General features: G+C 60.5%; 1 protein-coding gene across 1 annotated transcript; it reads left to right on the forward strand.

The window, feature by feature from the left end:
• Positions 1-2,769: 2,769 nt before the first annotated feature.
• On the forward strand, positions 2,770-23,136 carry GNAI2 (G protein subunit alpha i2). The gene is made up of 9 exons (XM_025885694.2): positions 2,770-2,999; positions 16,955-16,997; positions 17,269-17,410; positions 17,590-17,750; positions 20,063-20,191; positions 20,608-20,737; positions 20,817-20,970; positions 21,304-21,518; positions 22,120-23,136. The coding sequence occupies exons 1-8, from the start codon at positions 2,882-2,884 to the stop codon at positions 21,492-21,494; spliced, it is 1,068 nt and encodes a 355-aa protein (XP_025741479.1). The 5' UTR covers positions 2,770-2,881; the 3' UTR covers positions 21,495-21,518; positions 22,120-23,136.
• Positions 23,137-23,871: the final 735 nt, after the last annotated feature.

Genomic DNA, 23,871 nt, shown 5'->3' on the forward strand with positions numbered 1-23,871 from the left:
TCTCCCTCTACCGCTCCCTCTGCTTGTGCTCTCTCTCTCTCTCTCTCTCTGACAAATAAATAAATAAAAATCTTTGGAAAAAAAAAGAGGATGGGGTGAGAGAGGTCAGTCAGATGGCTTGAGCACTGGTGTGTTAAATGGGGGGAGAGAGGGTGGCCTTGGGTGGGGACAGGGCCTTGCAGGAATTGCTGCATGCACCCCTACTTAAGAGTTTTCCATGTGTTCATGCATAGTCTGAACATTTTACCTACATTTCCTCCCTTAGTACTGACCTGAGCCAGTATAGTGGGTAGATACTACTATTAGGCCCATTTTACTGATAAGAAAACTGAGGCACCAGGAGTTTCTGGTATTTCTCCAAAGTAGTATGCAGCTGGCAAGTTTGTAGACTGCTCCCCAGAGTCCTTGCTGTCAGCTGCCTCTCTTCCGCCTCTGCCTCCTGCACTGGGGTGTAGCGGTGTGTGGGCTTTATCCTCAGGACACTGGGGAGCCACAGAAGGTTTGTGAGAAGAGAGTGATAGGATTCCTTTCAGCAGGACCCCTTGGCTGCCATGTAGAGCATGAATTGTGGAGGAAACAAGAGCCAGGGAGGAGGCTGGAGGCCTACAATAAGGGACATAGGACAGGGACACATTTGAGGCGGGAGATGAGAAGGGGAAGAAACCGAAAGGATATAGGTCTGGGGAGGAGGGGGCCGTGGCTCTGGCTGGTGAGAGGTCACAAAGTGGAGGGACCAGGAACAAGGGCCACTGGAGGTGCCTGAAGTGGGTGGGAGAGGTTTCAGACCAGTGATGGACATGGGGCTGGTAATTAGGGGAGAAGCTGGGCTGGAGATGACAGAGTGGGGTTCTGAGCCCCTGTAGTGGGAGGGAGGCGTGTGAATGGAGTGGCAAGCAGAGGCCTAGCCATAGCCCTGGGGCCCCCATGAAGCCAGAGAGGGGGCAGCTGGGAAGGGTGGAGCGGGGGTTGCTGGACACTTTGGGAAGAATGCACAATTTGAGGGAGTGACTATCTGGTGGAATTGTGCAAGGACCGCACAGCCTGGCCTGGGGCTGGGGGAGGACATGGCTCCCCGTGGCCCCTGTCCTGCCCTGCCTCCATTGATTAGGGTCTGTGTCTGCCCACCTCTGGTGAGCCTGGCCTCCAAGGGGCTGACAGGTTCTCCCCGTTGCCCGGCAACTGCAAGAGCTGTTGGCTGTTGCTAGGAGTCAGCTGGGGAGGCCCAAGGAGGGAGGATCAGCTCTCAAATGTGGGGCGGGGCTGGCGGGGGAAGAGGCTGGCCTTAAAGCTGGGTTTGTAGCCTACGTGTGGACAGGCTGTGTTTTTGGCTGTGTGCACCCATTTTATAGTATGTTCTGTGGATTTGAGACATGTTGGAAGCTGGGCCTATATCTGGATGAATAGTGCATATCTCTTGAGTGTCTGTGTCCCTGTATGGCCATTATATGTTTTCATCATGTTTGCTGCATGCGTGTGGCAGGGCCTGCCTGAGCTTTGGCTCCAGGCAGGAGAGAACCTTGGAGGGACCCATGGAGGACTTACAGGCCAATGGCTCCTCAACAAGGGAGCCATTCAGATAGGGATCCACAGACCCTCCAGGGAGAGCAGACAGCCTGAGGATTTGGAGCTGAAACAAGATGTTTGGCAGGGCGGTAAGGAGGGAGTCTATGCAAACAGGGGGCTGTGGGTGGCCAGCTCCCTTCCTGCCTTTGTGGATCTTCCTTGTCTTTGGGCTGAGGACTCCTCGCCTCATGGCATTGGGTCCACACAGGACATCTTTCTCGGTAGCCCTTGGTAGAACCTATCATTGGAGGTCCATCGGAGGTCAGGGCTGTGGGCTCTTCCTGAAGAGGATCAGAAAGACTGCAATGTTCTGCTAGAAATGCTGCTGCCTCCACTCCACCTTTGTCCAGCCATTGGGTTGCAGCCACTGTCCAGTGGGGACAGGCCATAGAATCATGGCCACTTATGTTTCCAGAAGTCAGATGGACCTCTACTTCTCTCTCTCTCTCTCTCTCTCTCTCGACCTGGTTGCCATGTCCCAGGCTGGAGTCCACGATGACTTCGTGCAGGAGGATGCCTCCTAGATCGGTGAAGGATGTTTAAAGCCTTGGGTGACAAGAGAAGGCACCCCGGCTGAGGGAGACAGCCTGGGCAAAGGTGTAGAGGTGGCAGTAGACATTTTTTAAAACTGAACTCAAGAAAGGGGCCAAACCCGCCGTAAGACAGAGAAAGCCGAAGTTTAGCGAGGCTGCGGGGCTCTGTAGATCCTGAAACAAGTTTATTGGGTTCATTAACTTTAACGAGACGAAGACACGCCTCCTCCACCCAGCTAGCCCAACTTGCTTAAAGCTCGAGGGTTGGTTTCTGCTCAGCCAGCGAGGTGCCCCGGATCCCCACCCTCGGGCTACAAGATCCGCCCGCCCCCGCCGTCGGGCAGCCGAGCTCCAGGCGCTCTGCATCCAATCGGAGCCCGGGCCTGCCTGCAGCTCGCCCGGAGCCCAATCCCTCTGGGCTTGGCTCCACTCCTGCTCCTATTCCTCGGCGTGGCTCCGCCTCCAGCCCGGGCCCGAGTCTGGGCTGAACCTAACTTCTAGTTCGCTCCTCCCTCTAGCCAATCACCGGCCCCGAATCTCCTATGGCCCTGCCTTCAGGCCCGCCCCGGCCCAGTCCCGGGCCTGGCCTGCTCCGGCCCCACCCTCGGCCCGCCCCGCTGTCGGTGCGCGGCGGCCGGGAAGGCACCGCCCGCAGACGCTCGGAACTGCCGACCCGAGAGCTACCCGTAGAGGGCCGGCGGCGGGAGCGGAGTGGGTCGGGCGGGGCCGAGCCGGGCCGGGGGCCGTGTGGGGGCCGGGCGGCGGCCGGGCCGGCGGACGGCGGGATGGGCTGCACCGTGAGTGCCGAGGACAAGGCGGCGGCCGAGCGCTCCAAGATGATCGACAAGAACCTGCGGGAAGACGGCGAGAAGGCGGCGCGGGAGGTGAAGTTGCTGCTTTTGGGTGAGGCCGCGCCCTGCGCTGGGACCCCCGATTCCCCGCCCGAATGCCCAGACAAGGACTTTGACCCCCAGACTGAGGGCCTTGAACTCCCGGACTCAGCCTGGACCCCCCACACCTGGAGTTGAACTCCCAGACCCCGCCTGGCCAGGACACCCAAATAATGGTTCAAAACTCTGCGTTGGTCTAGACCTCTGATCCGTAGCCCAGACTCTAGGTTAGACCCTCAGCTCGTCGCAGTCGCCAGACCCCCAGATCCAGAACCCTGCTTGACCATTCACCCTTGCTGACCAACCTCACAGACCTTCAGAGTCCCTGCCTTGTCCTTCCATCCTTCCCTAGACTTTACTCAAAGCCCCAGAACCCCACTTGGCCCCCACCCTTAGGCACCACCTGTTTCCCCCACCTGCTCCTCTTGTTCCTGTTGGGCATGAATATCCCTGGGGCCCCTGCCAGGCCCCCACCCACTCCCTCCTTCCAGCTCTGTGCCCCATCCCTACTCTGAACCCTGTATCCTCCACCTGTGCACCCTGACACCAGGGTACCTCTCAAGTGGAAACTGTGATTGCTCATGAGCCCTCTCTACAGCCGGAACCCCCAAACCTTTAGAGATCCCTGCTCCCTCCATCTGGCCCACCTGGTCTCTCTCTGTACACAGTACTCCTCAGACCCTCCGCTCCTCCTCCCTAAGTCCTCTCCCACACTTTGGCCTACCTCTGATTCCCCCCACCCCTCCTGCACCGGGTGGGCCCGGCCAGGGGGAGGGGGCCTAGACTGAGGAGCTGGACTGAGGCTCCACTGGTTGCGCTGGGGGAGGGAGCCAGGCCTCCAGCCTCCCAGGGAGGTTCCGCCAGCTGGCTGTTTCCCAGTTTCTAACCCCATCTGGGCCGGTGAGGGGGGTGTCTGGGGAGTAGGAGGGAGTGCGAGTGTGGAGGAGTTTGGGTTGCGGCGCCTCCAAGGCCAGGGAAGATGGTGGCTGCTTGAGGGGTGGGGGGAAGTGGAAGTGGTGAGACAGCCGACATATTGGTGCCCCGGCCGGCGGGCGCGCCGAGGAGATGTGCTGACGAGTGCTGGTCTTCCCACACCCTTTCTGGGCCGAAAGGCCCCGGACTTGGCCTCTGGGAGTTGGGGGGCCTGTCAGATCGTGAGGCCCCGTGAGGGGGAAGGGGCGGACCAGCTAGATGAGGACTTGGGGGCCAGCTGGAGTTGGGGGACATCTGAGGTGGACTTTTGCAAAGACTGTGGGCCTGGTAGTTGTCCCCGTCCAGCCTCCACTGGGAGCAGGTGTGGTGCCTGGTGGCTGCCTGATTCAGGGGCCTGGGGGGGTGGGGGGAGAGATGTCCTCGCAGCAGCGTTGGGGGCTGGACAGTGTATGCGGGGGGGGGGGGGTGTGGCCCCTCAGCCTCAGAGCCGTGGTGGGGTCCCCGGGCTGTGAAAAGCAGAGCCTTCCTTGCTGGGTGCCTGGCCGAGGGACAGTGTGTCTTCCATCTGAGCCCATCTGTTGACTGTCCCTGGGGGCCTGGCCTCAGGGGCACAGCCCAGAGGTTTCAAAATGGCATCCGTTCCGCCGCCGCTGCGGGTAGGAAGAGAAGGGGCGGGAAGGGGCGGCGGCCCAGCCTCCTGGGCTGTTTTGCGTTGGGCGCTTGCCTCTTCCTGTCTTTACTGCGAGTGCGGCAGCACCAGTGAGTGGGTGTTGCCAAGGTGGAGGGCCCGTTGCTGATGCCCGCTGGGCCTGGGTAGGGTGCTTCCGGTACCACCGTCTCCTGGTGCCCACCCTGAGGCCGCTGGCCAGCCCCTTCCCAGGCCGATCGGCTGAGGAGATGGGCCACTAGGCCATCGGGCCAGGCTGCAGAGGACTCCTGGCCCTCTGTGTCCCAACCCCATTCCACTAGTCTTGCTCCTTGGAGCTCAGCTCAGGGTTTGGGCCTGGCAACCCCTCCCACACTGGGCTGGCAGCAACCAGGGGTGCAGGGTCTGCCTCAGCATTTTCTAGGCTGGGGAGTCCATCTCAGCATCCTGCTCCTCTGGCCTTTGCTTCCTCTGTTGAATGGGCTTCCTGGGTTTGGGCCAGAGGAGTGCTGGGCCCGGGATGGGGAGAAAAGGGAGGTCCCTGTTGGGGGTAGGGGATGGGAGCTAAGACCCCGCAGAGGGTGTACCGCAAGGGGCTAAGAGACCTACCTCTGCCTGAAATCGGGGACCCAAGGCTGCATGGGGTCTGGCTGGCCATCCCTTTCCCATCCAGGTACCGGGAGGTGTTGGGAGCCCAGCTGGGGCAGCTTCAGAGTGCTGGGCGCCTGTCCCACGTAGCGGGAGGAACTCTGTCCAGGCAACGGGCCTCTTCGGTTGGGCAATTTGCCAGCCTTCCCTTCCAGCCAGAACCACGCCTGCTGCCCCACCCGCATACTGGCTCCTTGCCCTCCTGGGTAGCCCTGCTGGCGGATGGGCACCGGGGGCAGAGGCAGATGTGGTACACATCAGTGAGGGTATTTTTCCTGGTAGCTTGCTGCTGATACCAGCCCTACTTCAGGGACAGCCACCCCCCCCAGCCCCACACCGCCACCTAGTTCAACCTGACTGACCAACAATCCCCAGGTGGAATTTAGGGCCTTGGGCTGGGCACTTAAGGGAAAGGAAGCCAGAGTGTGTGTTTGGGGGATGTCTCTGATTTGGGATGGGCTTGTGTGGGCAGCCTCCAGAGAAAGGAGAGACTGTCCCTGGTGGGTTCCATGAAGGCTTCAGGGTACAAATAACAACCCTTCTCTCTTGCCCCTGGGACTTTGCATCTACTCTTCTAGATTGGCGTGCATTTCCCTTCTTTCCATCTAACTCACTCCTACTTGATTGTTCTTCAAGACTCTGCTCGGGGACCACCTCCCAGGATCCTTCCTTGACAACTCCCCTTCACGGAAGCTGCTGAAGCACCTCCTCTGGCTCGTGGTGCTAGAGCTTCCCCCATCAGAGCATCATGTTTGCCTGGGTGACTGCTGCCTTTCCTTGAGACTACAGGGGCAGGCTGTGTCCTGTTCGTTTCTGAGCCTTCTGTAAGGCCAAGCATGGAGCCTGGCACCTATTGAATGCTTCTTGTCTGTTTGTTGAATGAAGGAAGTGTTACTAGTCTGAACTCAGTCTTGGAGATGGGTGGGTAGATGGAGGAGTAAGATGGTGGTCCCCGAACCTGACGTATTGTGGGCAGGTGGCAAGGGCTCAGTGTCGGGCCAGTGACAGGGATTGGTGGCGGATAGCAAGGGAGTTCTTCAGGCTGTTTCTTCAACTCCCCACCTGCCCTGCTGGCTCCTCAGAGACAACCCTCATTTTCCCCCTGTACAGAACTCTTGCTGACAAGTCCGTACCCTGTCACAGGGCAGAGCATGCAGTAGGGCCTCCAGCCGTTCCTAGGAGTGGCGTGGCATGCTTCCTTGCAGCTCGGGCGGTCTGGGGACCGCTGCAGGCCTGCTGTCTTCACTACTCCAGGAGAGCCGGTCTAGCTCTCAGGGCTGGGACTGCCCCACAGCCCTGGGGCTCAGGCCAGAGCAATGCTGCAGGAGTTCTTGGCCTGGCCAGTGCAGGGACTGCTCATACAAGGGCTCAATTAGGTTTACCAAAAGAAAAAGAAGGGAGTTTTGTGGTCTCTGTCCTGTCTGTGTCTCTAACAAATGGCCTGGCATTCAGTAGGTGCCTATTAAGCATGTATGGAAAGAATGACACTATAGAGCACATCCATGAACAGGGATAAGTAATTCTGGGGCTGTTGCTTGGCGCTTGGTTTAGCTGGAAAAAGGGTAGCCTGGGATCCTGGTTGGCTGGGTAATGGGAAGAGACTGAATAGAGTGTGTGTGGGGGGGGAGGAGGGGCGGTCCTCTGGGTGGCTTTGAAAAATGAGCAGCATTTGCCAGGGGGTAGGTATGGGGCTGAGGGACCAACTCAGCGAGGTCACTGAGGCTGGAAGGCCTGGCCTGGGGGAGGAGGGTTCACCTCGTTGGACTAGCTCTTGGGGTCACACAGACATGGGTTCCAATCCCAGCTCCACCTGGTGCATTCGCTGGGAAACGCAGAGACAGATGAATGAACTCCTATAGGTGTTCTGTTCCCCATCCGGAACCTGGGAACAGGGCGCCTTCCTGCAGCCACAGGTGTTGTGGAGACAATGCCCCAGAGCCTGGAGGTGTGAAAACAGGTGAGGGAGCCCCTCATGGCTCCTACTCAGTGGAGAGTTTGGTGGGGAAGGCTCTCACAGCCTCCAGGCTGCCTGGCCCCAGGGGAACCCCCTCCCTTGCCCTTAGGCAGCTGCTCGCAGCAAGGAGGGGGACTGAGGTGTGTAGACAGTTGGTGCCAGCCAGAGTGACAGACTGTCCTGGGGACCATAAGCCCAACCTCTGGGGACTGAGCGGCCTTCCTGGGGGCCTAAGGCTGGGGATGTGGCTGGGCTCTAGGCACCAGGTGGGCTGGTACCCAGGCCAGCCTCCCGCCTCCCTGTTCTCCCCACAGCCTCCAGGGTCCCGGCTGGAGCTCATTAGCACTTGAATGGGGGGCGGGGTAGCTTGGGCCTCCCGTCTCTCCTTCCCACCCCTCCCCCAGGCTGGGCGAGGCTTTGTCTTCCTGAGCAGCCGCACTGGGGCTCCCACGCTGGGAAGTGAGCAAGGGTCTAAGCCATTTCTGACCCCCTGTGCCTGCGTCCTGCCCAGTCCCGCTGGGCCCAGCCCCTGCCCCTAGTGTTGGTGCAGCCAACAGGAGGGACCTCTAGATAGGAGTGGGACTGTGTCCTTCAGGGGATACCCTGAGCCAGGAGACTGGGTGAACTGGGGTGGCTTTGCAAAGGAAGTGACACCGGCACTCAGCTGAGGGCATCCCAGGAGGGTGGGGGTGGAGAACCCCAGACCGGGCAGAGCAGGTGGCAAGGAGAGAGGGAATGAGCTGCCTCCATAGCTGGAGGTGGAAGTCAAGCCAGCTGGGGAGCACAGGTTTCCATGCCAGGCCCTGAGGCAGCCCCGAGCCACCCACTGTGCTGAGTTGGAGCCTAGTCAGCCAGAGGAGGGCTGGCATGGTCCGGGACCCCTTCAGGCCTGGGTGGCTTGTCAGGGGTTGGCCCTGGGCTGCCCTGAGCTGCAGGGTCACTGGGTAGCATCATTGGTGTCCTAGGCCTGCAAACTGTTGCCCAGCAAGTGACAGCAGGTAGGGGTGGGGCCTGATCCCCTGCCAGGGAGGTCACTACACCTCCAGCACTGCAGGGGCTTGTATTTGGGGTGGCTTGGGCCAAGGTGGCCGGGCACAGCTGTCTCTCTTGGTCTCTGTCTCTAAAAGCCACCCATTCTTTTGGCAGGAATGGGATGGAAGATGCTTTGTCCACTGAGGGACTGGGGCCTCGCCCCATCACACCCCCAGCAGAGGATGAGATGGTCTGACCTGGAGCCTGAGTGCTGCCTCCCCAAAACCCCTTTGTGCTTTGGGAGGCAGCTCTGGGCGGATGGGGGCAGGACCCAGGCCAGCATCCGTCCTGTCTTCACAGTATCTTGGGGCAGGAGTCCCAATCTATGAGTACATTGAGGGGGCAGGGGTCATCAGGTTCTGGCTGGGCCACAGCTCATGGGCCCTGCCTAAGGACACATATCAAGGTACCCTGACGAGGGCAGAGGACTAAGCCCTTTGATAGCGGCCCTGGTACCTCAGGCAGCCCTTCTCTCAGCCACAAGTGCAGGGTGGGACCCCTCTGCCCAGCTCCATGCAGCCCCTCTAACCTGGAGCTCTTGTTCTTACTAAACCCCAACCCCATCCTCACCCCCATGCTGCTTCTTGGAGCTGTGTTCAGCTGTGTGGTTTGGGAGAAATAATCTCCTTGGAATCACCCAACAGTTGCTGGGTCGGGTTGGGTCACGGTGTCGGCCTTCTGCGTGCATTTCCAAGGCTTAGCAGCGAGTGCCAGGTCAGTTTGAAACAAAGCCTGAAGGTGGGATTGTCTAAAGCTTGTTGAGAAGGCTTGGAGGATGCTGGGGTGTAAGGCTGCTCGGCCTCAAAATATGGAGGGGGGTGTCGATGGGAGCACCCACTGTGCCCTGGATGGGAGGAGGGGCAGTGAAGTCTGCATGGCAGGGCTGGGCCTGGGGAAGTGGTGTCCACACCGGAGGAAAAGGAGGAAGCAGCTGGGGGAGGAGGAGCCCAAAAGAGGAAGAAGCTAGAGGACTGCTCCTGGTCCGTGCTGGGGTGGGGGTGTGAGCCCTGTCAACTGGGGGACCTGGAAGCTGAACCCCACCTGCCCAGACTCATCTCTTTATAGCTCTAAGGCCCACCGCTGGTAGTCACCAGGTCGGCGTCATTCCAGGCAACTCTGTCCCTTGTCCCACCTCAGCAACTATTGGGCCCCGGATCTCAGAAAAGGTGGTGCCTTTGAGAAGGATTCCAGGCCCCTCCTTCGACCACAGGAAGTGGTGGCTGGGAGAGGGACGGCGGCAGGGTGGGGGGGCGGCTAGCAGGAAAGCAGAGGGCTGCTTTCTTATATTCCCAAGCGGCCATTGCCCTGCGAAGCCGGAAGGCCGGCTACAGGCCGAGATGAATGCCCGGAAATGGAGCAGCAGTCCCGGAATTAGCTCACTCTGGGTTTCCCCGGCCGGGGAGTGGACAGAGGGGCCCTTAGTCCAGCCTGAGGATCCCCCTCCCCTCTGCCACTACCACCTGCTGGGCCTGGGGGTGCCATCACTGGGCCTCAGTTTCCCCTTGGTGATAGCAGCCGCTGTCTCTGATTGAACCGTGACTATTATGTAGGACTGGACTCTTCACAGTCTTACCATACTTAACCCTGTGAGGCTGGGACTGACATTCTATCCATTTCACTGATGGGGAAACAGGGTTGGAGATATTACATGACTTACCCAATAAGTGGAGACACCAGGGTATGACCAGATAGTGACTGAGCACTTGTCCACAACTGCTTTCGTCCGTCAGGAGTGTGTGTCCAACTGGCAAGAACTGGTCAGTCTGGACGAGAGCCGGATGCTGTGGGTCCACGTGTTTTTCTCCTTACGCTCGGGGACCTGTCTCTGGGGGGGGCCTCGATTCCTCTTTTCGGAGGTTCTTTCAGTCTGCCTGCCCTGGAGGTCGGGGACCCAAGAGTCTGTTCATGAATCTTTTTCCTGCTGTGTGGCCATGGGGTGACTATCCGAATGCAGCTGCCCATCTTGCCCCTGGCCCGTGTTCCCTCACAGAAAGACTCAGATCATAGTTCGGCCACTGAGTACTTCACTTGTCTCCTAACACTGCGTCGTTCCTCCCATAACCCCCAGGCTCAGGAGCACCGAGACGAGGCCTGAGGAAGGGTCAGAGACTGTCAAAGTCCAGGGTGGGGGCCCCTGAGTCCAGGAGTTGTCCAGATGAGAAGGAAAGAGCTTTCCCGCAGAGGGCCCCCACTAAGAGCAAAGGCTGTGGTGGGCTGCCTGCAGCCCTGTGTGGCAGCCGAATGTGTCCGCAGTGTGGGCTGACAACAGCATGCTGGGTGAGGAGGCGGGTCCCCATGCTCCTCAGCCTGTGAATCCGAGTTGTGTGGCCTTGCCTTTCCCCACGGAGGTTCCTGGGGCTTGTGCTCTGCGTTATCAGGCCAGGCCGTAGGGGGCTGAGGAGCCTGAGAGAGACGTTAGGGCAGCTAGCGTAGATGCTTCAAGGCCTGCTGGGCCATGAGGCCATGCACAAAGCAGAGAACATGCATCTTCGCAGCCACTCAAGACCTTGGGTCCTGGGCGCCTGGGTGACTCAGTTGGTTAAGCGACTGCCTTTGGCTCAGGTCACGATTCTGGAGTCCCGGGATCGAGTCCCACATCGGGGGGGGGGGGTCTCTGCTCAGCGGGGAGTCTGCTTCTCCCTCTGACCCTCTTCCCTCTCGTGCTCTCTCTCATTCTCTCTCTCTCTCTCAAATAAATAAATAAATAATCTTAAAAAAAAAAAAAAGACCTTGGGTCCCAGAAAGCCCACTCCCCCGCTTTCTTCACTGTGTGACCTCAGGCTGTCCTTTTCTGTCTCTGTACTGGGCGCTGGCACCTGTGACGTCATGATTCTCAGCAAGGCCCCATGGCTTATGGGCACAGAGACAAGCCGTGTGCTTGGGCTGGACCTTGGGGTGGTTTTGGGTGAGTGTGAGGATCCGAGGGAGGCTGCTCAGGGCAGGCCTTGAGTTTGGCACACTCCCTGGAGGGGTACATTTCACAGATGGGAACACTGAGGCCTGGGGGCTGGGCATCTCACCCAGGGCCCACCACAACGAACCCGAAGAGAGATGGGGGGACTCAGATTCTTGGAAAACAGCAAAGGGATTTCTTCAACAAAGAAGCATCCAGGAAGAGGAGTGTGTCAAATAGCCTGGCTCCCTTGTGTGACCTGGGACCAGTCCAGCATCTCCTAGCTCCTGTAGAGAGTGAGACCTGTAGCCTAAGGGCCTCCTCCCCTTCAAGCTGGCCTGCCTCACCCAGTGCCTCGGTTTCCCTCTGTCCAGTGGGCAGGGCCACATGACAGGGGACACAGCCCTGTCCTGGGAAGCCCTCTCCGCGCCTGGTAGGCCCCGAGGCCACTCCCTTACACAGAGAGCTCTGACTTGGGAGTAGTAGGCCGGATCTTGGTTGCTAATGCTTCCCTGGTGGGGGCATCATGAAGGCCTGGAAGCCACGGAGGCCGCCCAAGCGGCAGAGACTGGAGAGAGGGAGGTTCCAGGTTTATTAGGGCATCTGGGGGAAGCAAGGCCACACTTGTGGGTGGGGATGTCGCAGCCCCCATCCAAGACTCATGCCCCTGCCCCCCCCACAGTGCCAGACCCTTACTGAGCGCCTTGGAGAGAGTGAGGGGACCAAAGAAAAGCACCTGGAGGAAGGAAGAGACGCCAGGGGCGGGGCTTGGAGGGCCTTTGTCTGGCGGACCCCTTCCCCTCCCCCTCTCCCATCTCCATTGTTCCCCGGTGTGCGGGGCCTCTGCCGGCGGAGGGCCTCCCAGGCCTGGGAGAGGGAGTCGAGTGAGGGTCCAGGCACCTCCCCCAGCTGCCCCTAGCCTAGGCTGCTTTTCAGAAGCAAAGGCTCCCCGGCACTGCCCAGCCCCCACCTCCTCCACCGTCTCTGGCTGCTGGGCTCCCCCTGGCGGTGGCGCGGCCTGGGGGCCTGAGGCTGCAGGGGAGGGGCCAGAGCCAAGGGGCCCGGAACCACTGGCTGGGCCAGAGACGTGGCACCTTTCTGGGATGACAGTGGGAGGTGGTGCCCGGGCTGCCTTTGGGGTAGGCTTCCCAGGGGTCACCCCCACCTTCTCCCTGTGTCCCACTCGGGCCGACTGGGGGGTGGCCGTGGGGGCGGGCCTGGTACTGTGGGTTGGAGCTGGGCTGCAGCCCAAGTCTACCCTGTGGTCCCAGCCCCGCTGCGCATGAGAGTCTCTGCCCTCGGGCCGCCACGTCAGCTGGCTGCTCTCCCTAGCCCCATGTGTTAGAGGGGAGCCCACCAGCGCAGGAGCCTCTGCCCAGGCTTCTGAGCACATGGAGTCAGGGAGCAGTGTCTGCCTCAAGGCTCCGGGGCCGAGGGAGGCTCCAGCTACGGTCGAGTCCTGGCCTATGTGGAAGGGGAGTGACAAACTGAGAACCAGAAGCCCGCAGAGGCCCGAGGGGCTCTGACTGCTGTCCCAGGGTCCACAAGTCCCCTCCAGGAGCAGCAGTGCTGAGCCAGCCTGTGGGCCACGGGTCACTGCCCTCCACTGTGCCTCTGCTGAAAGCCTCAGAAACTCCTTCCGATGAGATGGCCTCTGCAGGCTGTGGTTACAGTGACCTATGCAGTATGGTCCTCGTAGGCTGCAGGAAATGAAAGGTTTGGGGACTTCTGTGATCTTCCACAGAGTAGAAACATAGCGATAACTTCTGAGTGTTCGCCGGTGCTGGGCACTGTGAGAAGCGCTTTGTGTCGAATTGTCCCGTCCTTGTCCTGTTTCACGGATGGGGTACCAGAGCAAGGGCAGGAAAGGGGATGAGGCCCTTGGAGACAGCAGGAAGGATCGGGGTGGGCACCGGGGCTGTGGGAGGTCTGGACCTCCCTCTGGGAGAGGATCTGAGAGTGCAAGATAGGCCAGCTGGCCACTCGAGGCTTGGCAGCCCCTGCAGAAGGGAAACTGAGGCCAGAGAGGACAACAGCAGCGTGTCAGGGCCTCCCAGCAGGGAGCCTTGTCTGGGACGGAGGGGGTCCAAGACTGACAGACAGCAGTGACCTGATGTTGGGACTGGAAGTCGGCATCAGGCAACAGGCCCCGCGGTCCTGTCTCTGCTGCAGTGGCCCCCGGCCTTGTTCCTTGTTCAGGCAGGTGGAGCTGTGCCGGCTCCCTTCCCCCTCCGTTCCCTCCTCTGTTGGGGCCCGGCACTCCCAGAGTGGAAGCAGATGTTCTAATGCAGAGCAGACCGGTCGCCAGCACATCATGGCAATTACTGCCTGTCTGCTGGGGGTCCAGCAGCTGCGCCCTGGGGCAAGGGCTGCCGAGGTTTCTTCTTGGTGGGAAAAGGTATGGCCCGATGGGAACACCGAAGCCGTCCTAGGGAGCCTCTGTGGGCCCCTCTGATCTCACCCAGCTGGAGAAGGGAGCGCCTGGTGGGGTCCTCTGTGGGCAGGAGACTCCTGCCACCTTCTATCGGAAGCACCTTGGCAGCAGTCCAGGGCCAGCCAGTGAAGCCCCCTCCTCTGAGGGGAAGGTGCAGGGCTGGGTGGGAGGAGCCAGGTACCCAGGATCAGCAGGGTACAAGCAAACTCCGAGCCCAGTACTAGCTGGTCTGATAGGAGAGCACTGCCAGGCCCTGATGGGATAGGGCCCCGGGGGGAGGGAGTGAGGAGGGGGGCTGGGACCCACAGCTTGCGGGGCACCTAGCCCTACCTGTTCCACCCTCTCACCGCCTCTGCCCCTGCTCCCTGGTCCGCTGTTGAGGCTGCTCCTGGGCCATGCCTCTGCTTCTGTCCTGTGTCGCCCGCAGCTTCCTGCCTGGCCACCGGCACCACACCTTCGTCCTGCCCCTCACTCCTTTCTGCTTGAGTCACAGCGGCCGGGAGGACAAAGGGACTGTCCTGAGTCCAGGGATGGGGGCTCCCTGATTTGGGTTTGTCCACCTGCCAGACAGGGGCAGAGAATGTCCTCCTAACACTCAAAATGGGACAGGGAGGGAGCCTGAGGCTCAAAGGGGATAGGAAAGTGGACCCCCAGTTGGCTGGGGCAGGGAGCAAGTGTGCTCGCACCAGCCTGGCCACCCAGGTACTGCCCACGTCTGGGCCTGCCAGGTCTGCTGCTGCTAGGAAAATGAGATGCAAAGCAAGAGTGCTGTTTATCCCTATCTCTGGGCAGGGCCGCGGAATGCCACAGCACTTTACCAAGAGAGTGGTCAAAAGGCCAGACAGGGAAACTGGTGCCTCAGGTGGACACACAAGAGGGGACACCTCACCAAAATCTCACGTCTCCTGTGCCCCGGACAGTTGCCCGCTCTGAGTCTAGGTTTGCTTGGCTGGGGCCCACATGATTGATTTGACCTATCACTTCACATCCTTGGCCTGTGTTCCACCACTGGGCCCCCAGTACTGGCTGAGACCCCTGATTCCCAAGTCTTCCTCTGCCTCAGGAGGTCACCTGGCACCTGTGGTTTGCCCGTCCGGTGCTGCCCTCTCTGGCCCTGGAGGATGGGCCTCCATGATTGGGCATTACTCTCGGGCCTTCCTAGGCCCTCTCCCCAGGTCTCCACTCAGCAGGCATGGGATGTCAGTGTGGGGGACCCTGGCTGTTCCTCTGCCATGCGCAGCCCAATGGAGAAGTGGGAGTACTGCCATTTGACCAAGCCCATGTCCAGGGGAATGCACCAGGACGGGTGCTTCTAGTGCTCAGGGGCTGAACTGATAGAGGGGCTCGCTGCTTCAGCACCACTCCCAACCTGCCCAGAGACTGCAAGTTTGTCCCCCCTCCCCCCAACTAGTTCCCTATCCTAGAAAGCAGGCCTGGGACGGTCAGAAGCCCAGTGATCCCCAGCAGTCCAGTGGCATTTGTGAGGAGAGCCAGACCCTTCTTCTCAGGGAGGCCACTGGGTTGTGGACATACCCAGGCCTGCCCCTGTGAGGGCCACAGCTGTACCTCAGTTTTTCCGGGTAAAATGTCGATCTGGGGTGGGAGGTAGGGTAAATGGAGGTGGGCAGCGGCCTTGGCGGGGACAGGGTGGGAGTGCTTTCCTACTGACTGGAGGGCACTGCAGAGACTCAGAGAAACATCTGCCTAGGAAGGCAGGGAGTGAACCCAGTGATAGGTGCAGTCGGGGCCTGAGGACAGTGTGGCGCAGCTGCAGTAAAGGGCTCTTAGGGCAGCTCTAGGAGGCCAGCAAGGTGGGCCACCCACAGAGGGGATTAGGACCACGGTGACATCAGCCTCTCTCTGTTTCCTCATTTGCTAGGTGGGATTGCGGGGAGACGAAATTGCTTAGTTGGCGCGGTAGGCTTCGAATAGCATCTGACCCATAGAGGGCGCTGTTCGTGGCTTTGCCGTAACGATTCTTGCTGCTCACCTCAGTGTGTGTGTGTGTTAGCCCCTCATCCTCTGAGCTTGTCTTGACCGACCCTGAGGGGTGTGGAAGCCAGAGTCTCCAAGTGTAACCTCCCCACAGACCCCACCATCTGCCCCGCTGAGCTGCTCAGAGGGACTGACCTGCCACATTGATCAAGAGGATTGGGACACATGGAAATGGGGCATGGGGCCCATGTGCCCAGCAGAGAAAACTCCATGGGTAAATGCCTGGTGTTGGCAAGAGGCAGGGCCTGTCAGGTGCAGGTGTGACTGGCAGTGATGGGGAAGGAACAGAGGGAACAGTCTGGGCAAGCGCTGGGAGCGAAAGCTGGCCCCACTGAGATGTGTTCTACCTGGAGTTTAGGACAGTGAAAGGAGGAGATGAGGTCCTGCCCCCATCCCCGCCGTCCCCCAGCCAGGGAGATAGGGCAGCCCTCCTGGTCTTCACACTTCCCTGCAGACTCCCTGGGGAATGTGGGTTTCTGGGCTGTACCCCTTAAGATCTGGCTTTGTGTGTCTAGGATGGGACCTGGGAATCTGCTTTTTTCTTTCTTAAAAACAAAACAAAATAAAAAACCACCCTCCCAGGGCTTCCTGCAGCATCTGAGCCACATTTTGAGAAAGGCTGGGCAGGCCAGGCGTCATAGTCCTATGTGTCTCCCTGCCCGTCTGAATCCTGGCTGCACAATCTTGGGCCAGGACTACTTTTCTGAGCTTCAGTGTCCTTGTCTGTAAAATAGGAACAGAAACAGTATGTTTGTGGGGTTCATATGACTGTCATGGGAAAGAGTACCAGCAAATCCCTTGGCACCGGCCAAAGAGAATACAGAATGGGCCTCTGCCAGACTTGGAAGCATCATGCAGCAGTCCAGGGGTGTGTGCGTGTGAGTCTGTGTTGGCCATGCCGCGTGTCTCCCAAGTGGTGGTCTCCATCTGCTGAGGGTACACTTGGGCCATGCCTGGGAGGCAGGAGTATGACACTGTGCCCCAGCCCAGCCACTAGGTGGCTCAGAGTGTGAGGAGAAGAGGGACTATACCCTGCTGGAGTGTGCGGGGCTCCTTCTTGTCAGCTCTGCCCAGGCGCCATGTTGGCGAGCCTGCCTGCGTGAGAATGACAAGGACACTCCTGAGGGCTGGCAGTCGACAGTGGGGGCTGGGAGCAGCCGTGGTGGGCAATGGAAGCTCATGGGAAGCTAAGGCTTGGGGTGAGTCCCCCAAGGGTGCAGGCGGTCTGGGTTGCCTTGAGCACTGTGGCCCTGCCAGCTGCACCCCGGGTAGCCCTGCCGCCCACCAGGCCCCCACTGCCTCCGTCTCCCAGTGCAGTTGATGGGCAGGGTGAGTTCTGCCTCCAGGGCTGCCACGGCTGGGCCACTGGCTGCTTGTCCTTGTGGCCCCGCTGGGGCTGCTCCCTGACCGACCACCTGTACTCTCTGTTCCAGGTGCTGGGGAGTCAGGGAAGAGCACCATTGTCAAGCAGATGAAGTAAGTGCAGTGTGTGAGAAGCAGCTGCCAAACCCTGGTTTCCCCTCTTCTTCCTCTGGGTCTCTGCTGCCCCCCCTGAGTAATGGCCCAGCCTGTCTCCGCCACGCCCAGGACCTTGCCAGAGGCAGTCATCCATCCTCAGGTCCCAGGGGGTTGGGGTGGGGGGGGTTTCCTCCTCTCTGTAGGAGGTCCCGCAGGCCCTAGCAGCCCTAGGAGGCCGTGTGTGGTCCTTGTGCCCTCTGGCCCCTAACTCCTGACCCCTGGCTGCCAGGATCATCCACGAGGATGGCTACTCAGAAGAGGAATGCCGGCAGTACCGGGCGGTTGTCTACAGCAACACCATCCAATCCATCATGGCCATTGTCAAAGCCATGGGCAATCTGCAGATTGACTTTGCCGACCCCTCCCGAGCGGTATGTCCTCCCCTCCACCCCCGCCTGCCTCCCTAAAGGCCTCAGGGCAAGCCTTGTCCTGCGGAACCTGGAAATACCCAAGCCCAGGCACCATTCTGGAAGCCTCCCTGCCTCGGCCAGGTAGGGTGGGGGTGTGCTCCTGTGACTGGCTGACACCCCCCCCTCCCCGCCGTGCCCAGGATGATGCCCGGCAGCTGTTTGCCCTGTCCTGCACCGCTGAGGAGCAAGGCGTGCTCCCTGAGGATCTGTCCGGCGTCATCCGGAGGCTCTGGGCCGACCACGGTGTGCAGGCCTGCTTTGGCCGCTCTCGGGAGTACCAGCTCAACGACTCTGCGGCCTAGTGAGTACCCCATGGGGCTGGGTGGGGTGAGGGGGTGCTGGACCGCTGGCAGGAGTGGAGGGCCTGAGCACTCTCAGGAAGACACTGCCAGTCTCTGTTTACGTAGCTGATGACTGTCAACCAAGGCCTTGGAGGTTTTTGCCTTGAGGTGGGGGGCATGGTAGTGAAAGCCAGGAGGAGGGACAGGCAGGGCTGCTGTCCCCCAGGGCCAGTTGAGTCTAATCTGTCCTTAGACATAATCGTCCTAAAGGACATTTGCTGCCACCTGTGCCAAGCCCTGGGCAAGGCTTGAGGGATCCAGGGATGAGTGGAGCAGATGAGTCCCCAAGCAGTGACTACCCACGGTGTCCGTGTCATTGTGGGAGTGGGGGTGGGTCCAGAGGAGGGACTGCCTCAGCCAAGTTCTGAGCAAGAGATGGGCAGGGGAGGAACAGGACAAGCTCGGGGGCGGGGGGCACAGCCTGTGCACAGTCCTGGAGGGAGCAGTGCCGGCTGCAGATGTTCAGACTGGGCTGCAGATGTTCAGACTGGCCGGAGAGGAAGACACAAGGGGAAGAGACTGGGAGGGGCCAGATCTGTGTGCAGCTTAGAGTCCAAGACTCGGCTGGGGAATCAGGGGGGTTCTGGGAGTTGTCCAGAGGCCCAGCCCACGGGGTCATGCTCTGAACTCCTTCCCTGAGCTGCCTACCACGTGTCAGGCCTGGTGCAGGGGGCTGAGCACCCATGGAGAACAGGGCCGGTCGGTGGCCAGTGCTGACGGCCGTGGGGCTGTGGGAGACGGGCACAGCCCTTTTGGGTGAGGGCACCCAAAGAGGCAGCAGTGCCCGTGCTCATACCTGAGCCCTCCCACCTCCGCTTAAGCCAGCCCCTCCGCAGCACCTTTCCCTCCCGCCGCCCATCCAGGGCTGAGGCAGCCCAGAGAGGGGCTGAACCAGGGCGAGGTGGTTTAGAGGCGGGCCCTACCTGGCCCTGAGCCCTGAGCCCTGCCCCAGTCACACGGACTGACTCCCTCTCCTTGCAGTGGCCTGAATGCCCTTGCGAGTGCGCCCCTCAGGAGCTGCAGAATCATAGCCAAACACAGTGGGGCCTCTGGATCTCAGCGCACCCCCACCCCCAGAGGTCCCAGGGGCTCAGCGCCAGCAGAGCTTGTAGGTCCTAGAGGCAGGCAGGGCTGGGCCCTCCCAACCATTACCACCTCAGTGTCCAGGGCATTCACGGAGGTGGGGATGGGGCCACCTTCCAGGCCACCCACTGTGTGCCCAGCTCTGGTCTGGGTGTGGGGATTCAGCAGTGACACAGGTCCCGCTCTCCTAGGCCATGACAAGCTCACCCCAGGTGGGGGTGGGGTGGGGAGCAGATTGGAACGCTACAGGGAACAGGAGGACCCCACCCCCTCTTCACAGCAGTCCTTCAAGGCTGCTGGCGCGTGGTGGGTCCCTGTGGTGAGCCCTGCTGGGGAGAAGGGAGAGGCTGGTGTGGAACCCCCCAGGAGACCTCTAGGCAGGAGCTTCTCAGTAGGCGACAGGGTGCAGTAAGCAGGTCACAGCACATGCGTCATGGGCGCTCGTGGTCCTTCCTGTTTTTCTGTTCTGTCCCTGCGTCTCTGAGGTCATTTCCCACTGGCCCCAGCAGGCCTGCGCCAGGAGTGAGACCTCAGCACTGGGCAGTGGCTCGGAGGACCCAGTCCCCAGGGCACAGCAAGGATATTGAGGCAGACGGCAGAGCCAGTCCCAGGGCCTGGCAGGGGCAGTGTTGATACTAATCAAGGGAGCTGGTAATGAGGAGCCCCTGGGACTCCTGCCAAACAGGTGTCCATGCCCTCCCCCCCGAGGAGCCCAAATTTTATTGGGCACTGGGCAAAGAGCCCACTGAGCCTGGCAGGCCCCGACCTGTCCAGCCCCGCATCGAGGGGCATGCCGGGCCGCTCCGCAGTGGGTGCTGTGATTGTGCCGATTAGCATCCCGAATCCCTCCCTGAAGGACGCGTTTGCCCCCTCCCACCCTCCTCAGTGTGCAACTCCACCAGCCTAGATCCTGTCCGAGGCAGGCCTGACTCAGACCTGGGTGCTAGGGCTTGGCTGGCCGGGCACAGAGCTGCACCTCCTCCAGGCCCATTCCCCGGGCAGGAGGTGAAGGATTCTGGTCCAGTTTTTCCTCATCTGAGCAATGTAATGAAGGCAAGGGTTGAAGAGGCAAGGGCTTTGTCTGAGAAATGAGGGGTGGGGAGGCATAGAGGGCCTGGGTCAGCTGGCCTGGGGTCCAGGTGAAGAGGCCTCATGCCGGCCCCCACTGACCCACTGCCCCCACCTCTAGCTACCTGAATGACCTGGAGCGCATCGCGCAGAGTGACTACATCCCCACACAGCAGGACGTGCTACGGACCCGTGTGAAGACCACGGGCATTGTGGAGACGCACTTCACCTTCAAGGACCTACACTTCAAGTGAGCCGGCATGTGGGCAGGGTGGAAGGGCGGGACTTGCCAGTCTTTGGGGCAACACATGGGGGTGGGGAGACCCTCACTCCAAGGCCCGCTAATGGCTCTGCTGGGTGGGAGGGGCTGTTCCAGGAGTTCCAAGCCCTGCTCTGAGGTTTCTCGAGGCTGCGTGGTTGCCAGTGGCTCGGCTCCCCTGCTTCCCCCCGCCCCATGTGGCTGCATCCTGCCCTGCTGACCAGCCCCGGCCCTGCCCGTGCAGATGCGCTCTGGCCCAGAACCAGGCGTGAGGCACGCAGGTGTGGGGGAGGCCGTGAAGACAGCTGCCCCGCTCTGAGCAGGCGTCTGTCCTCAGCCAACCTGTGAAACAGGGACCCTCTCTGGGAACTGCCTTTTCTGGAGCTAAGGCAACCCCGTGTCTGCAGGATGTTTGATGTGGGCGGTCAGCGGTCTGAGCGGAAGAAGTGGATCCACTGCTTTGAGGGTGTCACTGCCATCATCTTCTGCGTAGCCTTGAGCGCCTATGACCTGGTGCTAGCCGAGGACGAGGAGATGGTGAGGGGCCGAGAGGCCGCTGGGGGGGCGTGGGGGCGGGGGGCAGGGGCAGGTGCTGACCGCGCTGTCCTGCCCCCAGAACCGCATGCATGAGAGCATGAAGCTGTTTGACAGTATCTGCAACAACAAGTGGTTCACAGACACGTCCATCATCCTCTTCCTCAACAAGAAGGACCTGTTTGAGGAGAAGATCACACACAGCCCCCTGACCATCTGCTTCCCTGAGTACACAGGTGTGGGGACTGGGCCTCTGGGGAGGAGCTGGTGGTGACCAGGTGGTGCACAGGCGCCCCCCACTGGACAGAATGGTAACTGCAGGACACTCAGGCAAGAGCTGGTGCCTCACTTAGGCTTCCGGGCTTGTGCCTGCACACAGGGCACATGCCCCTTACATGTGCACAGTCAGGAGCCCCTCTTTATACACTCAGGCGCGCATGTACACGCACACCGTCACCCTTCGCACACGTGCGCACATGTTCTATGCATGTCTGTCCACGTGCACAGAACCCGGTCGTTCCCACCGGTCGCGCAGGTGGTACCCATCCTCACCGGCTCGTCTCCCACAGGGGCCAACAAGTACGACGAGGCGGCCAGCTACATCCAGAGTAAGTTCGAGGACCTGAACAAGCGCAAAGATACCAAGGAGATCTACACGCACTTCACGTGCGCCACTGACACCAAGAACGTGCAGTTCGTGTTTGATGCCGTCACTGACGTCATCATCAAGAACAACCTGAAGGACTGCGGCCTCTTCTGAGGGGCAGCGGGGCCTGGCAGGATGGTGAGCGGGGGTGGAACAGAGCGGAGCCGTCGAGCGCAGGGAAGGGACCGGTGGGGGCTGGGGAGGGTGGAGGTGGGGAGCCTGGGAGCACAGGGTGGTAGGTCAGCGGGACGTCTGAATGGGGGCACCAGCACGCAGACAGGCCGGGCAGTGGTGCAGACAGCAGAAGCCCCCGGCCGTGCGCCTGGAGGGAACGGAAGGGCTGTCCTGGCCTCCCTCGGAGAAAGCTCACTTCCTCACCAGCCCCCTTCCAAGCCACTGGCCTGGCCTGAAGGAGGCTGGCTGACAGAGGCCCCAGCCACCTGACACTCAGTGTGACCGGCTCTGTGCTCAGCCCTGCAGTCTTTCCCTCAGACCTATCTGAGGGTCCTGGGCTGATGATGGCGCCACCGGCCCTGGGGGAGATGGGGAAGATTCTGCCAGTGCTATAGACTCCCCTCCCTCATGTAACCTAGCAACAGACCCTGGCTCCCGGGCAGCCACTGTGTCCCCGGTAACAGGTGGATGAGAAAAAGGAGAGGGTCATTGTCTAGGGGGGTGGGAGGAGAGGCACACTCCGGCTACCCCCCGACCCATGCCCTGACTGTCCCCCCACCTCCAGGGCCACCGCCGACTCTGCTCCCCCCAGCTCCTGAGGAAGATGGGGGCAAGAGGACCACGCTCCCTGCCTGCCCCCCACCCCCGGGCTGCTTTTCCCCTCTTTCCTCTCTCTGTTCTTGGCTCCCCTGTCCTCTTCCTCAGTTCCAGAGACTCGGGGGAGGAACTGCCACAGGCCTCCCTGTTTAAAGCCGGCCCTTGTCCTGGGTGCCGGAAACGGCCGCGGTACCCCCTCCCCGGGCATCTGTTCTGGTTTTAACATTGTCTTATTCTGTGATGGGGGAGGGGAGCACATGCTGAGTCTCCCAAGGCCTGTGTCTGGAGGGGCACTCACTTCTCCAGCCTGGGACCCCTGGCTTCGCTCAACACCAGCCCCTGACCCAGCCCCAGTCCAAATGTTTACAGGGAGCCTCCTGCCCATCCCGCCCCCTCCGGCCGCTCGGAGGCCCCAAAGGAAAAAGCACAAGAAGCGTGAGACGCCACCGTTCCTGGAGACTACAGTCCACTTGCTCATTCTCGTAGCTTTTTAAAAAAAAATGAAAAGAAAAGAAAAAAAAAAAAAAAGACAAAACTGCAAACCTAGAAAACTTTTTAGAGAAAAATTATTTAAAACTGTCAAATCCTGACCAGCACCCACCCAGCCCCCTTCCAGTGATTCCGTGCCTTGAGTGTGTCTGCGTGTTTACACCCATCCCTCCGCTGGCTACCCCACCTCCCCCGTGTGGGCGGCACTCCTGCCCTGCCCTGCCCTCCACAGAATTGGGTTCCAAGGGCTGATCCAGACAACTGCCAACGTCACCGAGGGCCCCATCCCAGTGGCCCTGGGCCCTGGCTCCATTAACCTAAATGTAGCTCTTTAGCGCGCTAACCTAGGAACCGCCGCTGCCTGCTGAGGGCCTCGCCCCTCATGCCCTTGCCCCAGGCCCGGGTCCTTCAGCGTTGAACACTTCCTTGCTTTTTTCACATGTTTTATGGAATTGTTCACCTGGTTTGAAATAATAAAATGTAGAAAGAAAAAATACCAAGTACTGCTCGGTCCTCTTCTGTCCTGGGGCCAGAGACCCAGACTAAGCTGCACCAAGGTGATGGTGACCCGAACCAGAGTCCTCATTTGTGGCAGGGCCCTGGCCGCTCGGCTCTCCACGTCCTCCTCAGGCCCTGTACGCGGCACCTCGGTTTTCCCGCGTGGTTGTCATTTTACCCCCTGGGTCCTGTACGTGCCCCGCTCTCCTCCCAGCCCCTCAGCGGCCTGGGGTCTGTGGCAGTCTTCAAGCCTTACTGCAGCAGCGGGGGGCAGATTTCTTCGGGAGCCATTCCTCTAAGGGGTTCCTCTATTGGGAGCGTGAGAGGTGTCCAGTGAGTAGTGCAGGAGGAGAATGTGACTTCTGACTTCCCAGGCCCAAGGCTCAGAGACCGGGAGTTGCCGAGTCCCTCGTACGCCCTCCCCTCTCCTAATCTGAGGTGTTGCCCAGATCCTTACTCAGGGCTGGGCTTCTTGCGGTTGACAAAACATGAAGTTGGGGACAGTAGGGGCCTGAGGCATGTTTAGAAGGGTCTCTGCCCCAGAGGTCCCCCTCCAAACCTGGGGAGGGGGGCCGGGGAGAGACAGGCAGGTGGCCACACTTCAGTGTGTCCATAGCCGTAGGCCAAGTGGCCCTGGAGGGCGGCAGGGCTCTGGGTGCATTGGGACAAGGGCCCTAGAAATGCGGAAGCTTCTGTGAGGCTATGGGAAGTGCACGCACGTGGCTGGAGAAGA

This window comes from Callorhinus ursinus, unplaced genomic scaffold (assembly GCF_003265705.2).
Source record: "Callorhinus ursinus isolate GAN/ISIS: 27379988/994484 unplaced genomic scaffold, GSC_fseal_2.0 scaffold15, whole genome shotgun sequence".
Classification (NCBI taxonomy): Eukaryota; Metazoa; Chordata; class Mammalia; order Carnivora; family Otariidae; genus Callorhinus; species Callorhinus ursinus.

Coding starts and splice junctions, on each gene's coding strand:
- GNAI2 (XM_025885694.2), top strand. CDS start 2,882: ATGGGCTGCACCGTGAGTGCCGAGGACAAGGCGGCGGCCGAGCGCTCC. Junction 17,411..17,589: donor TTGCCGACCCCTCCCGAGCG/GTATGTCCTCCC, acceptor CGCCGTGCCCAG/GATGATGCCCGGCAGCTGTT. Junction 20,738..20,816: donor TAGCCGAGGACGAGGAGATG/GTGAGGGGCCGA, acceptor TCCTGCCCCCAG/AACCGCATGCATGAGAGCAT.